This window comes from Tenrec ecaudatus, chromosome 10 (assembly GCF_050624435.1).
Source record: "Tenrec ecaudatus isolate mTenEca1 chromosome 10, mTenEca1.hap1, whole genome shotgun sequence".
Taxonomy (NCBI): Eukaryota; Metazoa; Chordata; class Mammalia; order Afrosoricida; family Tenrecidae; genus Tenrec; species Tenrec ecaudatus.
In genome coordinates this window covers 286,660-300,023 of record NC_134539.1, presented here as the reverse complement: position 1 = coordinate 300,023, position 13,364 = coordinate 286,660, and the positions used below count along the sequence as shown (strand labels likewise).

At 53.0% G+C, this 13,364-nt stretch overlaps 1 protein-coding gene across 8 annotated transcripts in view; it reads left to right on the top strand.

Moving 5' to 3' along the window:
- Window positions 1-5,073, top strand: part of EHMT1 (euchromatic histone lysine methyltransferase 1) — a 110,610-nt gene extending 105,537 nt beyond the window's left edge. For all 8 annotated transcript variants that reach the window (XM_075559726.1, XM_075559721.1, XM_075559725.1 and 5 more), the window contains 4 exons: window positions 92-178; window positions 678-756; window positions 3,132-3,307; window positions 4,028-5,073. In XM_075559726.1, coding sequence (XP_075415841.1) covers window positions 92-178; window positions 678-756; window positions 3,132-3,307; window positions 4,028-4,208 — 523 coding nt within the window. In that variant the 3' untranslated portion in view covers window positions 4,209-5,073. The remainder of the gene's footprint in view (window positions 1-91; window positions 179-677; window positions 757-3,131; window positions 3,308-4,027) is intronic.
- Window positions 5,074-13,364: the final 8,291 nt, after the last annotated feature.

The following is a 13,364-nucleotide window of genomic DNA, read 5'->3' as shown; positions in this document are numbered from 1 at the left end:
GTCTGTGTCTCATGTCGGTGAGCCCATGGGAGGCCCTGGTACCAGGCAAGTCAGCAGCCATGCCGACTCCTCATGCACTGTCTGCTTCCAGGGCCCGGCTGCAGCTCTACCGGACGGAGAACATGGGCTGGGGTGTACGGACTCTGCAGGACATCCCCCTGGGCACCTTCGTCTGCGAGTACGTGAGGCCCAGCCCTGCCCCGCCCAGGAGCAAGTCCCATCCTCGGGCACCTGGGGTAACGCTCATCCTGCGTGGTAGGACAGGGTGGGAGGAGAGGGCCTCCCAGGTGCCCTGAGGACGTGGTCTGCTGGCCACTGGATGCCATTGCCTTGCAGTGTGAGCAGGTAGTTGCCGCTTGGTCCAGCATCTTTTGGTGGTAGGCAGGGACCCTGTGGAGAGGCCAGTTCGGCTGGTGGCCAGGGATCCTCTGAGCTCCGCACACCAGTCATGGTATCGGCTTCCTTGCTGCCTCCCTGGTGTATGGGAGTCTAGTTTGCGCTGGCCCTCTTCTGGGCAGCACCCTCTCGGCCCAGGCTGACAGGCAGACAGGTCCTGTGCAGCTGTAACTGCTCTGCTGGGTGCAAAGGGAAAGCCAGCTGAGCTTCTGCATGCCCGGCGGTACTTGGGTTTGGTTTCCCTGCGGTTCTTTGTTCGTCCGTTCACCCTCTTCCTGCAGGTACGTCGGGGAGCTTATCTCTGACTCCGAGGCTGATGTCCGGGAAGAGGACTCTTACCTCTTTGACCTTGACAATAAGGTGGGTACAACCGGGGACTTCAGGGCAATGGTGAATGAGGGGAGACGGCCGGACCTGAGGACGGCAGCACGGAAGATGGCCTCAGGCCCCAGTGCCGGCTCTGTGCTGGGGCCGGAGGTTGGGGCATATTCAGCAGAGTTGGCAGACAGCACGCTGCTCGCCACAGGCCACAGCCTTTTGAGTGGCACTGCTGGCGGAGAATGCTGATGTGCGCTGGCGCTGGGGGGATGGATGCGCCTCTAGGAAGACTGCCCATCTGATACATTGATGTTTGGCAAAGCAGAGTCAGCGAATGCGGGGTGGGGGGTGTATCTGTGAGGCAAGCGGACATGCAGTGGGCTGAGACGTCCAAGGGTTGGAGAGAAGGGGTCAGGCCACCAACGTTGCATCAGAGCTAGTGGTTCAGTCGGCATCCTCCTCTGTGAGGGGAAGACCCAGGCTGACTTCCACCCCATGCCTGTCACATGCAGCCACTGCCCATCCGCGGAGACTGGGTGCTGCTCAGCGCCGAGCAGGTCTCAGCAGACCTTCTGCACTGGGGACAGAGGCCTGGTCTCGTCCCGCACCAGGCACCAGCTTTGGGTGGGGTGAGCCTGATGCCCCCGTGCATGCACGTGTCAGAGACAAGGGCTGATGGCCCTGGTGACAGTGACTGTGCTGCGGGATATGAGCGCAGGGTTTCTCTGCCGCACTCGAGGTGTCCACTGGGGCAAGGGCACACTCTAGCTTTCCCCACACAGTGGGGAGTGCCCAGATTGGGTTCTTTCCTTTTGTGTGGGAAGAGCAGGCCCGTGGGCCAGAAAGTCCGAGGAAAGGAGGGCAGCCTGTGCGTGATGGTGCTGGTGAGGGACACGGACCGTCCCACGGCCTTTCAGAAAAAAACAGCTCCGTATGGGGTAAAGCATGCCTAGAGGAGGGCTCCTTAGAGACGAGGATGGTGGGGCTTCGCCTCACGGGCTGTGGACGTGTTGTCGGGAGAGACCAGTCCCTGGAGAAGGACGTCGTGTTTGGTAAAGTAGAAGGGCAGCGACAGAGAGGAAGGTCCTGGATCAGACGGACGGACAAAGTGGCTGCAACAGGGGGCTCAGGCGTGGGGACAGTGGTAAGGATGGCACAGGCAGGACTGGGACCGTTTCATTCTTTGGAGCAGAGGGTTGCTATGGGTCGGAGCCAACCCCACGGCACCTGACCGCACGCACGGAGGTTCGTACGCACCATCAACCCAAAGCCATTTGCACAGATACAGATCGGATTCATTTGTTTGAGTTCTTTTCTGTTTCAGAATCCTTTTAGTTTACCCTTGGATTCGAGGTGAGCGGAAAGGGGTTGTTGGCCCCTTGCTCCTGCTTGGTCCTTGGCCTTCCCTCCAAGTCACCACGTATCGGGAAGTGCATTGTGTGCACCCGTGCCCTGCCCTCCCCCAGGGGCAGTCCACTCCTCAGTCCTCCAGAGGCTGCCTCATTCGGGCCAGGCCATTTCCACCTTGGCTGTAGTTCGTTCACATGTCTGTAGGGCCAAGTCCTCTGTGCTGGCAGCCCCTCCAGCTCATCCCTCTGGACACTGCCCATGCGGCTATCTTCTGGGTCTGCTCTCTGGGCGTGGCAGTGACAAGCATCTTAGGACATGACTTCCCGCTGGGCCCTCCTGCAGCTCTACCTTCCTCCTAGCATCCCTGACCCTGACCCAACTGGGTGCTCTGGCCAGGCCTGAGCTGCGGCCCTGGCTCTGACCCAACTGGGGTGCTCTGGCAGGCCTGATTGCCTCAGGATTGATCCTAAACCTAACCCCTCAGGACTCCACCCCTGTGGCAGCTGGGGCGCTCACCGTGGGCTGCAGACCACCCTCATGTGCCGGCCCACTGCCTCCCGACTCAGGGCAGGAAGCTCGGTGGTGGCCAGGACTAAGCGCACCCTTGCACCTCGCACGACCCTGAGTTCCTGTAGCCTTTGGGGTTGCTACCTGCGGCAGGTTTCTGGTTAGGGTCAGCATGTCTTGGGTTTAGATTTGGCCATGAAGTGCTGCCCTCTTTCTGTGGGTGGACACCGTGGCAGCCAGGACTGGACTCACCCCTGGCTGCCCAGTACCCAGCTGCGAATAAGTGGCAGTGGCCAGAGCAGCAGCTGCCCTCAACTGAGCCCTGTGTGCTTGATGATTCTTTCAGACTCACGGAGGTACGACCACCGTTCTGTGGTCACGATGTGGGAGCCTGCCCACTCCCAGTGCCCTGTGGTTCAGGGATACTGGGAGACCTTACTGGGGTAGTAGCCTTGTCCCTTGGTTGTGGGTCTTACCCTGGCAACCACCCAGGCAGGGGCCATCCTGCCCTGTGGAAGCCCTGCCGAGTCTGAGGCCTGTGCCCTCCCCCACCTTCCCAGGACGGCGACGTGTACTGCATCGACGCGCGCTTCTATGGCAACGTGAGCCGCTTCATCAACCACCACTGCGAGCCCAACCTGGTGCCCGTGCGCGTCTTCATGTCCCACCAGGACCTGCGCTTCCCCCGCGTTGCCTTCTTCAGCACCCGCCCCATCGCAGCCGGCGAGCAGCTTGGGTAGGTGTGGAGCCAGGTGGGGGGCACCCTAGGAGTGAGGGATGCAGAGGGCCTCCTGTTCGGGCACGGTGCAGGAGGCACGAGGCAGGCTGCTGGGTACAGGGCAAGCAGTGAGCTGAGGGTCCCCTCCTCCCCAGGGAGAGCTGGCTCCCTAGCTCTTCCCCCTCCCCGATTACTGCACCCCCCACATGGCCACATCAGTTGGTGTGGGGTCCAGAGTCCCCTAGGCAGGGTTTGCTAGGGGATTCTATTGTACCCATACCCCAGGAACTGCTCGATGCCCTGTCCCCAGCCCTGGCCTCTCCTTACAGCAGGGATGTGTGTCTGTCTAGAGACAGGTGACCGAGTGGTCAGGAGGACTGACCCAGTGAGGCGGGTGTGGGTAGGGGACTTTCCATGGGGGTGGGGGTGGGGGTGAAGGCAGGGGCCCACTCAAGGGGTGTGTGTGAATAGGGCAGGAGTGGGTGAAGGCGGGGTGAGGGTTCCCTGGGGGAGGGGTGGTGGCCCTCCCTGTCCCTTGGTCCCTGGCTCTGCCGGCCTATGTAGATGTGTTGCTGAGTCCTACACCTGGTGGGAGTGCCACAGGCACAGGCCATCCCAGGCCAGCTGGCATTGGAGACACGAGGTGGCGTGCCATGCCGGCGGGCCTGTGGCTGGGCAGGGGAGGTGTGGGCACCTGGGGCCCAGGGGGCCCACCTGAGTACAGCTACTGTCCCCCAGGTTTGACTACGGGGACCGCTTCTGGGACATCAAGGGCAAACTGTTTGGCTGCCAGTGCGGCTCCCCCAAGTGTCGGCGCTCGAGTGCAGCCCTGGCACAGCGGCAGACCAGCGCTGCCCAGGAGGCCCAGGAGAACGGCCTGCCAGACACCAGCTCCTCTGCCACCGCGGACCCGCTATGAGGGCAGGCGGCGCAGGAAGCTCCAGTGCACAGTACTTTGGGACCCCGCTTGGAGGGCAGCTGCCACTGAGGAGGAAGGCCGGGGAGTTGCCGGCTTGGGGTCTGCCGAGTTCCCAGGTGGGCTGCCCTGTGGGACGCCTAGCAGCCAGGCTGTGCTCAGGCTAAGTGGGAACCTTGAGTGGCCTCGGCGCCCCCGCCCGCCTCCAAGCCGCCTTTGCTTCAGGGCTCCCATCCTCCTCTGGTTGCTGACGCCCGCCCGCCGACAGTGTTCTCTGGAAGAGGCTTGTGCACACCGCCAAAGCACCGTCTTGCTGCCACCAGCACTGTCCTCAAGGGGGAAGACGAGGGGCTGCCAGCCTCATCCTGTCTGCAGCCTGTGAGCAGGAGGACCTTGCAAGCCACTGCGTGGCCACTGGGACACAGCCTTGATTTCTGAGCCCCTTGCAGCGGGGACAAGGCATCCGCTGTGTTTCCTACCACGACTGAACATGAGGACAGACGGACTAACAAAACAGACAGACATGGTGCTGACCTGGTGTGGTTCTTACTCACCTCGTGAATTATCAACTGTACATGAGAACAAAAGGGGTTTTAGAATAAAATGCAGGAAATCCGTTTTTTAAGATGTTAGTCTTGTAGTGTGAATAAATTTGCCATCACCTTTTGTGTGGTGGCCACAGGTCACATCCTTTTTTCCGGCATATATCTTTCTAACTACTGTAGCTCGTGCGGTAACCGTGGCGTTTTGTGCTACTCTTCATGTTTATTTTCCTGTTAAGATGTTTTTGACAGTTTCAAGAGCAGTCTTTTGGCTCCGACCATTTCTTGTTCTGTTTTCAATGAAATCAATAAAAAAAGGACTTTCAGTGAGGGTTTCATGGTGACGTCGTGTCTTGGCGGCTCCTGCTGCCCGAGACGTCAGGGTAGACCCGGGACCCCAGGCCTTCCTGGGTCGCAGCCCACGTCATGCTGCAGCTTTTCCTCCTGGATGCACCACCTGAGGGCAGCCACCTACCCAGGCAGGTATTTGTTGCATGTACATGGCATACATGTGTGCCTCTGTGCACATGTGCATGCAAGCATGTCCACAGGACTGCACACCTGTACCTGCACGGTTCTGTGTGAAAGCATGTGCATGTGCTTTCATGTGTGTGTGCATCTGCCTGTGTCTGCATGTGTGTGCAGTGGTGTACATGCCTGCAGGAACACGTTTATACGCGCCTGGAAATACATGCATTTGTACATGTGTATGTCTAGATTCATGTTAATGTTTGCATGTTGGTACCAGCACATGCATGTGTCCCTGTACATGGGGGTGTCGTGAAATCTGTGGACATGTGCTGTGTGTCTGTGCTCCTGTGCATTTCTGTCTATGGCATGATGGGGCAGTACGACTCGTGGAGACCCTCTCTTCCTCCTGCATGAACAGCGTGCCTGGTGGAGGTGGACAGCGGGGGTGCCTGGGCCTGGGGGCAGGGTTGCCAAGAGCTGGGCAAAGGGTTTCCTGTGCCCTGAAGCTCTGAGGAGGGCGACCGACCAAATGTGTGAGTGCGAGCGGGTATGGATCGGGCAAACGCCTGCTCCTCAGCTCAGCCTAGGAGCCTTCCAGCGGTGAGGGGGTTAGGTAGGATCAAACAAAACTCTCCACTGCCTTCATAAACGCCCCATGGGTCAGGCCCCAGGCACACACTGCCTATGAGGCTCCACTGGACAAGGCTGTGGCCCTCCCTGGACCCTGCACCAAAACTTGCCTCTAGGGCAGGGCTGGCCTGGTCCCCAGAGGGAGCACAGACCCTCGGAGGAGTAGCATGGTGGCCCATGAGATTATGTAGAGCAGTAGTGACTCCATGCACTTTGTCAAGTTAGTAGGCGCACCGAAGCAGGTGAGTGATGGACAGGTGATGCTGAAGAGCAAGCGAACCGATTGGGCAGGTGCGTCTCAGCGAGCAGGTGAGTCCAAGCTCAGGTCAGGGAGCACAGGGCTGGTTTTACAAGGGAGTGGCCCTGGCCCTGGATGGAGGCCACTAGTCCCAGAAGAAGGTAGTCCTGGCCATGGAAAAAGGCTACTTGCTCTGAGGGTTCCGTGTCAGCCTACGCCAGCTTATTGCCAGTTCCCTTTGGTAAGTCTCAGTGAGTGAAGATGGGGATCAGAACCTAGCTGGGCTGAGGGCCCCAGATCCACACAAAGAATGAGATCCTTGAGTTATAGGTGCACAGGGCAGTCAGGGTTGGCCCAATAGGGGCTTGAGCATGGGCCCTTCTGTCATCTCAGGGTCTTGGCATGGCCCAAGTCCCCCAAATGATACTCAAGATACTTCACTATTGTGGAAACCATAGGTAGGGATCTGTAGTGCTGGGGGCACCACCCTATGATGGGGGAACCTAGGGTCAAGGGTGTAGGGTGCTGGGGGAGGGATGGGTGTAGGGCAGGCAGGCGTGGAGGCTGGTCAGGCAAGATCCTGCTCATGCTGGTTGTGCTTGTTTCTGGTTGGTTTGTTGACAAAAGCTTAACAGCTGGAAGCAGCAGGAATCCTTCCCGTGTTCCCTGTGCCTTGTGGGGATCCACCTTGCAAGCCTCTCCCGCCTAGGCCTCATGCCAATTTCAGCGGATGTTGGGTACTTCTGATGGCAGGCACCGGTGACTGCTGTGCTAATGTGCCCGTGGGTGTTCCAGTTTTCCAGCCAGAATCACGGACTCCCCTGAGTGTGGTGACAACCCCAAGGGAAGGTCAAAGGCACGGCATCATGCACCTTTGGGGTACGTTTCCAAAAAACCATGCATTAGACGCATGCCTAGATCCACCAGCTTCACCTCCTGGACTCTACAGAGCTCCCCGGTGACAAACTGTGTACGTTCTTCTGCAGTACACATGGGACATACTCAAAATAGGCCACAGCTTAAGCCACAAGGCACACCATAAATTCAAAAACAGTTGAGGTTTTACAATTTATATTCTCAGATCACAGCTCCAGGAGACACACAGTTCTGCCTCCACCTTACCGTGTACACTTCCCCACACTCAGCTTGATTGATTGGGCTTAATTCTATTGTGTACATTTCCCAGCCATATAGAGTGAAAATGGCCTCTTGGTATATTCCTGTGTACTTCCTTGATTCCAGACAAAATTGGCAACTGGCTTTCCCTTTTATGTAAGTTACTTCTATACAAGATTCTGCCCTGTGCTATCCACACGAGCTCGCTCTGTATTACAGTTCTGGGTTGCTGGCTGTCAGCAAGTTGGCTGCAGCACATGGTGGCCTTCTGCATTGACCGCAGCATTGCCAGCCTGGCTGCACCCATCGCCGGGAATATGGTGACAACCCAACTTGTTATAGCTGGCTCTTTACCAACCCTGGTGCTCTGTGCCGGTCATTATTACCCGGTGGCGTGTCCGTAGTAAGCAAGATGCAGTCAAAGGTCATTCCACTTGCATTTCTTATGAGATGGGTTTGTTCATTCTGGCAGCCCAGGGACTAGACTATATTCTTCTCCAAAACAACAAAGGCGTCATTTTTTTCTGGCTCCGTTTTTGCTCTGTCCAGCGTTTGCATGCACCTGAAGTGACTGGGGAGACTATAGCTTAGCACAGGTGACCCCTAGTCATCAAAGTGGCATGTCTGCTTTGTATAACTGTCAAGTTGTCCTTTGCAGCAGATTTGCCCAATGCAATCAACGCACCATTCCCTGACTGGTCCTGCCGGAGCCTTGATGACCCCTCGAGGGAGTGAAGCTTTCCCTCTAGTCATCATGACGATACTGGTCCAGGCAGGGGAACTTTTGTGTTCTCTGTCCTGGGGTGTAGGCAAGCAAGAGTGTGACATTTGCATGTCACAGATTGTTAATGAATCTTCTTCCAATCCTCTGTTCTTCATGCAGCCCACCCTCTTGGATTATTTTCTCCACAAATTGGGAAGGTTGGTGAGAGGCACGCCTTTTCTAGTGTGGAGTCGTGTGGTGTATCCTTGCTCCACCTCAGTGGGGCCTCTGGATCCATGTACGGATTCCACGTGGGCACAGTCATTGTTCTAGAATTCCCATTCTTAATATGCTTTTACGTAGTGAGGTTTGTCATGTAATTTCTGGTTGTGCATCATATTTAGAAAGGCCTCCATCCCCAAGATGATAAAAGTATCCTCCAGTGCTTTCCGTAGTATTGTATTTTTGTTTGGCTAGTATCTAGTAGAATTTATTTTACACGCAGCATAAAGTAACACGTAGGTTTTCTTTAGTGCAGTGCATTAAGAAGGCCCAATGAGAAAGGAGTGGTAAAAAGGGCTCTGTCGCAGTGTGCATAGACTTATTCCCATCGAAGCATGTGAATGTGCGTCTGGGGTCACGGAATGGCTGTAGACAAGTTCTCTCAGACAGTCCCTTGTCTTGGGCTTGTTAGGGCGCCTTAAAGAAATAGGACACACTTTTTTGTGCCAAATGGGAAGGAATTTGAGATCAAGGATACCCAAGTGGCTAGCTTCCCAAATAATCGAAGCTTTTCAACCATCTTATGGGAAATGCCCACCTGGATTTTAGCTAGCTCAAGCAATTTAAGTAAGATCTGGAAGACCTCAAAGAGGAGGCACCAGGGGAAGGCATTCCACCACGCTGAAGGAAGAAACTGGCTGGTATCCAGAAGCTGGTGGAAGAACACCTGGGCTCGGCCATCGCTGTCCCAGCTACTGGATTTAGGCTCACCCTCACGTGGCTCTGCAGTTTTCAACTTGAAGCAGACGTGTTGTTCTCAACCAATCTTCAACTCGGGGGGCGGGGAGGGGGGGATGCCAAACATGTGTGACAGCTCACTCACTGACAGCTAATCTTTCCACCAGTCCATTAAGCACGCATGAAGTTAAAGACAGTTTTTTGCAATGACTCATAACCAGGGTGACTTCAGAACTTCCCCCTCTGTCTCAGAGCTTTCTAAGGCCCGTCAGCAGTGGCTTTCAAGGAGATCTGCTGGGCCAGTTGAAGGTAAGAAGCTCAGCTCATGATGGTGGCAACGTTTTTAGGATTGTCAGAAGGACACAGAATGATCATGGGAGAAATTATCAGGGGAAAGTTTAAGGACATTGAAAACAACTTTGGTGAGAAAAGGGCCAAAAGGTCCCCAGAGTGCCTGCCTATTGTGGGCGGGAAGCAAAGGCTGTCAGGTGAGAATGGCACCTGGGGCTTTTTCCCCCACCCCACCCCCGACTTCTCTTTCCCCATACTCTGCACATTGTAAAAGGATCCTCCCTTGAGGATCCTGAAACCACTGTGTTGATGTCCTTTGAAGAGCACAAGCCTGGGGGGCAGGGGGAAGCAGCGGAGAGGTGGACCCGCTGCCTTCAGAAGTATGCAGACCCAGGGGAGGGTATGTTGAGAAACAATAGCTTTGCGGTCTGACGTTTTAGTTTAGCAAAGATTCCTACGATTTTGTACCTTTTGTGAAGCCTCCTAAGATGAGCTACACAACTCTGGTGTATTGCTTGTGCTACAGAGAGCTTTCGACATAAAAGGTGACCTAGGGCATTATCTCTGTGTCTTCCCTGCCATTCCCTTCAGACTTCCTCCCCAATGGGGCAGTTTCCCCATTGGCATACATAGATGGCACAGCACGGAAGGCTCTCTTGTTAAGTCTTTTGTTTAGATTTCATTGCTCACATTTTGTGGAACATTAGTGTGTTTTTATTGCTGGAGAGAACTCCACACCACGACTGTATCAAAATTTGTTTACTGAGTCTCCTGTAGATGTATTTTTGGGCTGTTTGTAATCTTTGTTATCAGTAAATGTGTGACCATTTTGATATATCTTTTGGGACACATGTGTTTCTGTTGACCTAGAGTGGTGCCTGCCGATGGAGTGGATTACTCACATGGCATGTCCATGTCTAACCTGAGAAGCGGCGGATGGAACATGGGCACTGTGGTCAATTTCATAATTTTCATGTCAACTTGATGAGTGTAGGGGTGGAGTCTGGCCTGTCAATCAGGTCAGAGCCTGGTGATGCTTCCTTGTGGGTGTGGCCTTCTCGTGAGGATTCTGGGAACTTCCTCTCTTTCTCCCATAGAGGTGGACCACACTCCCTCTGCTTCACCTTCCTGTTGACAAGCCATCTGGAGCCACGCTGAGGCCTGAGCAAACCCTGTGGCGGAGAGCTGTGCCAGCCCTGTGATGCGTCCACTGCTAGTGGATCCACTGCCACTCTTCCCCACCCGACTTGTGAGCTTCTTGGACTCTGCATCATTGCATGTGGCTGCATGTGTCTGAAGAGAGTGTTATGGACTAATATGCGACGTACAGACTGGATCTGGACTGGGCTGGGGTGTTTTCTCAAGATACAATTGTTCTTTGATGTAAAGCTCTCTCTTATACACATATGGGTGTCTCTGGATTTGTTTCTCTAGTCCACCCGGCCTGACGTAGGCTCCAGCCTGCGAGAATTCCTGATGGTCTGTGGCACCTCTTCTGTCTCCTGTCTGTAGGCATTCTCAGGAGTGTGTGATGGTTTCTCATTGTGGTTTTCATGTGCATTCCCCTGTGTTGGAGCACAGGTGGACTGTTAGCCTTAAGGCTGGCAGTTCAAACCCGCCAGCTGCTCTGGGGGAGAAAGAGGAGGCCGGGAACTTCCACACAGATTTCCAGCCTCAGAAACCGTTACAGTGTTGCTACGCGTGGAGCTGAACTCAGTGGCAGGGCCTGGTTTGGGTTTTAATTATGTTGAAGTCCTGTAGGTTCTTCTGTTACTGAATTGTACGAGTTCTTTATATTCTGATAAAAAGCCCCTTGTCAGGCATAGAGTATTAAATACTTTCTCCCTTTCTGTAATTTGTTCATTTTCCTTGGAGCCTAAGATCTAAATGTTAATAAAAACTTGTTTATCTTTTTTCCCCCTCCTCTTTTCTCTTGGTGTGTTCTCTATTTGAGGCTTTAAAAAATCTACCTCTGCTTTTAGAAGACATTCCCCTGGTTTATACTTTTAGGTTTTATATTTGGTGTACAACTTAAGTTCATTTTGTGTGAATGGAATCTAGTAGTTCTCAGGGTTTGTTTTGCTCACAATGATTTCTCTGGTTGTCACAACCTCCTTTGCTGTTTTTTTGTTTTGTTTTAAAAGAAAACATTTCCCTCTTCCAATTGATTTCCTTCCATAGTACAAGTTGACATGGGCATGGGACTCTATTTCTGGACTATTCTCCATCGAGTCTCCGTTTCCCATTTTTTGGGTCATGCTGTCTACTCCTGTATCTTTATTTTTAGTATCAAGATCACATGTGGCTTAAGTCCTCCAATTTGTTGTTATTCTTAAGGATAATTATTTGATTTTTTTGTTGCCATTTTAGGCCCTTTGAATTTTTATATAAATTTTAGAATTGCCATACTGTGGCGGGTGCTAGACCAGCTGTCCCTCATCAAGCTGCATCTGAAATGAGGCGTGGGGATGAAAGGAAAAGAAGAGAGAGACGTGTACAAAGCATGGGATTGGGAGGACAACAGTCTGATGGACTGAAGTATGGAGTACATTCAAAGCTTGGTTTTTATACTCTTCTTACAAGGGAATGGTTACAAAACAAACATCAAAGAACTTGCTTTTAAAAAACATTCCTAAACTCTTATCTATGCAAATGTTACTTAACTAGTCACACTTTCTTAACATTTGAATAATAAAAGCCCTATGTTCTAAGACAATTTACCAACCTCAAAAGAATCTTAAAGAGGTCTTAAATAACTGAGTTATCTCGCAATGTTTTTAGCTGCAAGGTCATAAATAACTGAGTTATTTTGCAATGCTTTTGTCTGCAAAGACACAGAGGCACAGGGGACTAATTGGTCACCCACCAAGAAACACCTGGACCAGCTGACCTGCCTCCTACACCATACCAATTCCTAACAAATAAGCCTGATGAAATTTTTAAATAACTTTTAAGTCAGCATCATTAAAACAATGATGAGATACCACCTCACACCAGCTCCAATAGAAGAATTTTATAAATGAGGTAAATGCTACAGAGAATGTGGAGAGACTGGAACCTTGCACACTGCTGGTGGGATTGCAGAACTGCACGGCCACCGTGAACATCATGGCGCTGTTTTCAGCAAATGGGACAGACGTCCTGTATCACCTAGCAATCTCTACTCCGCACGTACTCCTAAGAAGTCAAGAACAAATCTGAACAGATATGTGTTCGCCCATGTTTATGGCAGCATTCGCTGCAAGAGCCCAGAGACGGGCGTGAGCTACACACCTGTGTATGCAGGATAGATGAGGGACTGCTCAGTGCGTGTGACGAACTCTCCCGAGCACCTCACCTCCCAGAAACGACAGTGCAAGGGTCAAGACACGAGGTAGGATGCTTAGCAAAGCTAGTCAGCCTCGAAGACAGATAACAGTGGGAGACCACTCTTATAAAATAAAAATTGGTTTTGACACCAAAAGAAGCAAACTTCAATGTAGGGGCAGTCAGTGCCAATGGGGGAGGGAGGGAGAAGTTTTTGTTTTCTAATTTCACTGTGGTAAATGCCATAAAATATTTGCTAATAAAAAGACCTAATAGATAAACCTTATTGAGCCATGCTGTACATAACAGACCCCTGCACCGTGTTTCCTGATGAATTCACACACACAGGAACCGCCTCCATCAGACTGAGCTCCTCAATGGTTGGTTGGCCATTTGTTCCACCTTAGAAACGTTCTGATTCTTTGCCCAGGTTTACACTGGATTATTTGTCTCTTTGTGAAGTTGTCTGAGCTCTTTATATGTTCTAAATACAATATATGATGCATTGACATGCAATACCTGAGGCTCGTGAAGTGTTCCCTGGGGGAAGCAGTGAAATAACGAGTGGGTGCCCACCATCTTCCTGCAACGCAGTGGGCTAAAGACCCCCTTCTACTAAGCAGCTGGAAGGACCCATTGCTCAGTCCCTCCAGGTGGCTGGGGCCAAACAAAAGGGAAGTAGAACCTGGAAGTAGGGGCAAGAGAAATTTCACGGACTTGCCTGAAGCAGTCCACAGGAGACCCCCCAAAGCCACCAAGCTGCACCCAGGAAGAGAGGGGTGACACCTCAGAGCAGGAACCTCGCCTGACCCAGCACTGTGATCCTTGGGCTTGGTGCCACACCCCATAGGGGTCGCTCGCCTCCTCAGTGCAGGGTGACCATGTGTGCGCTACACTGGCTA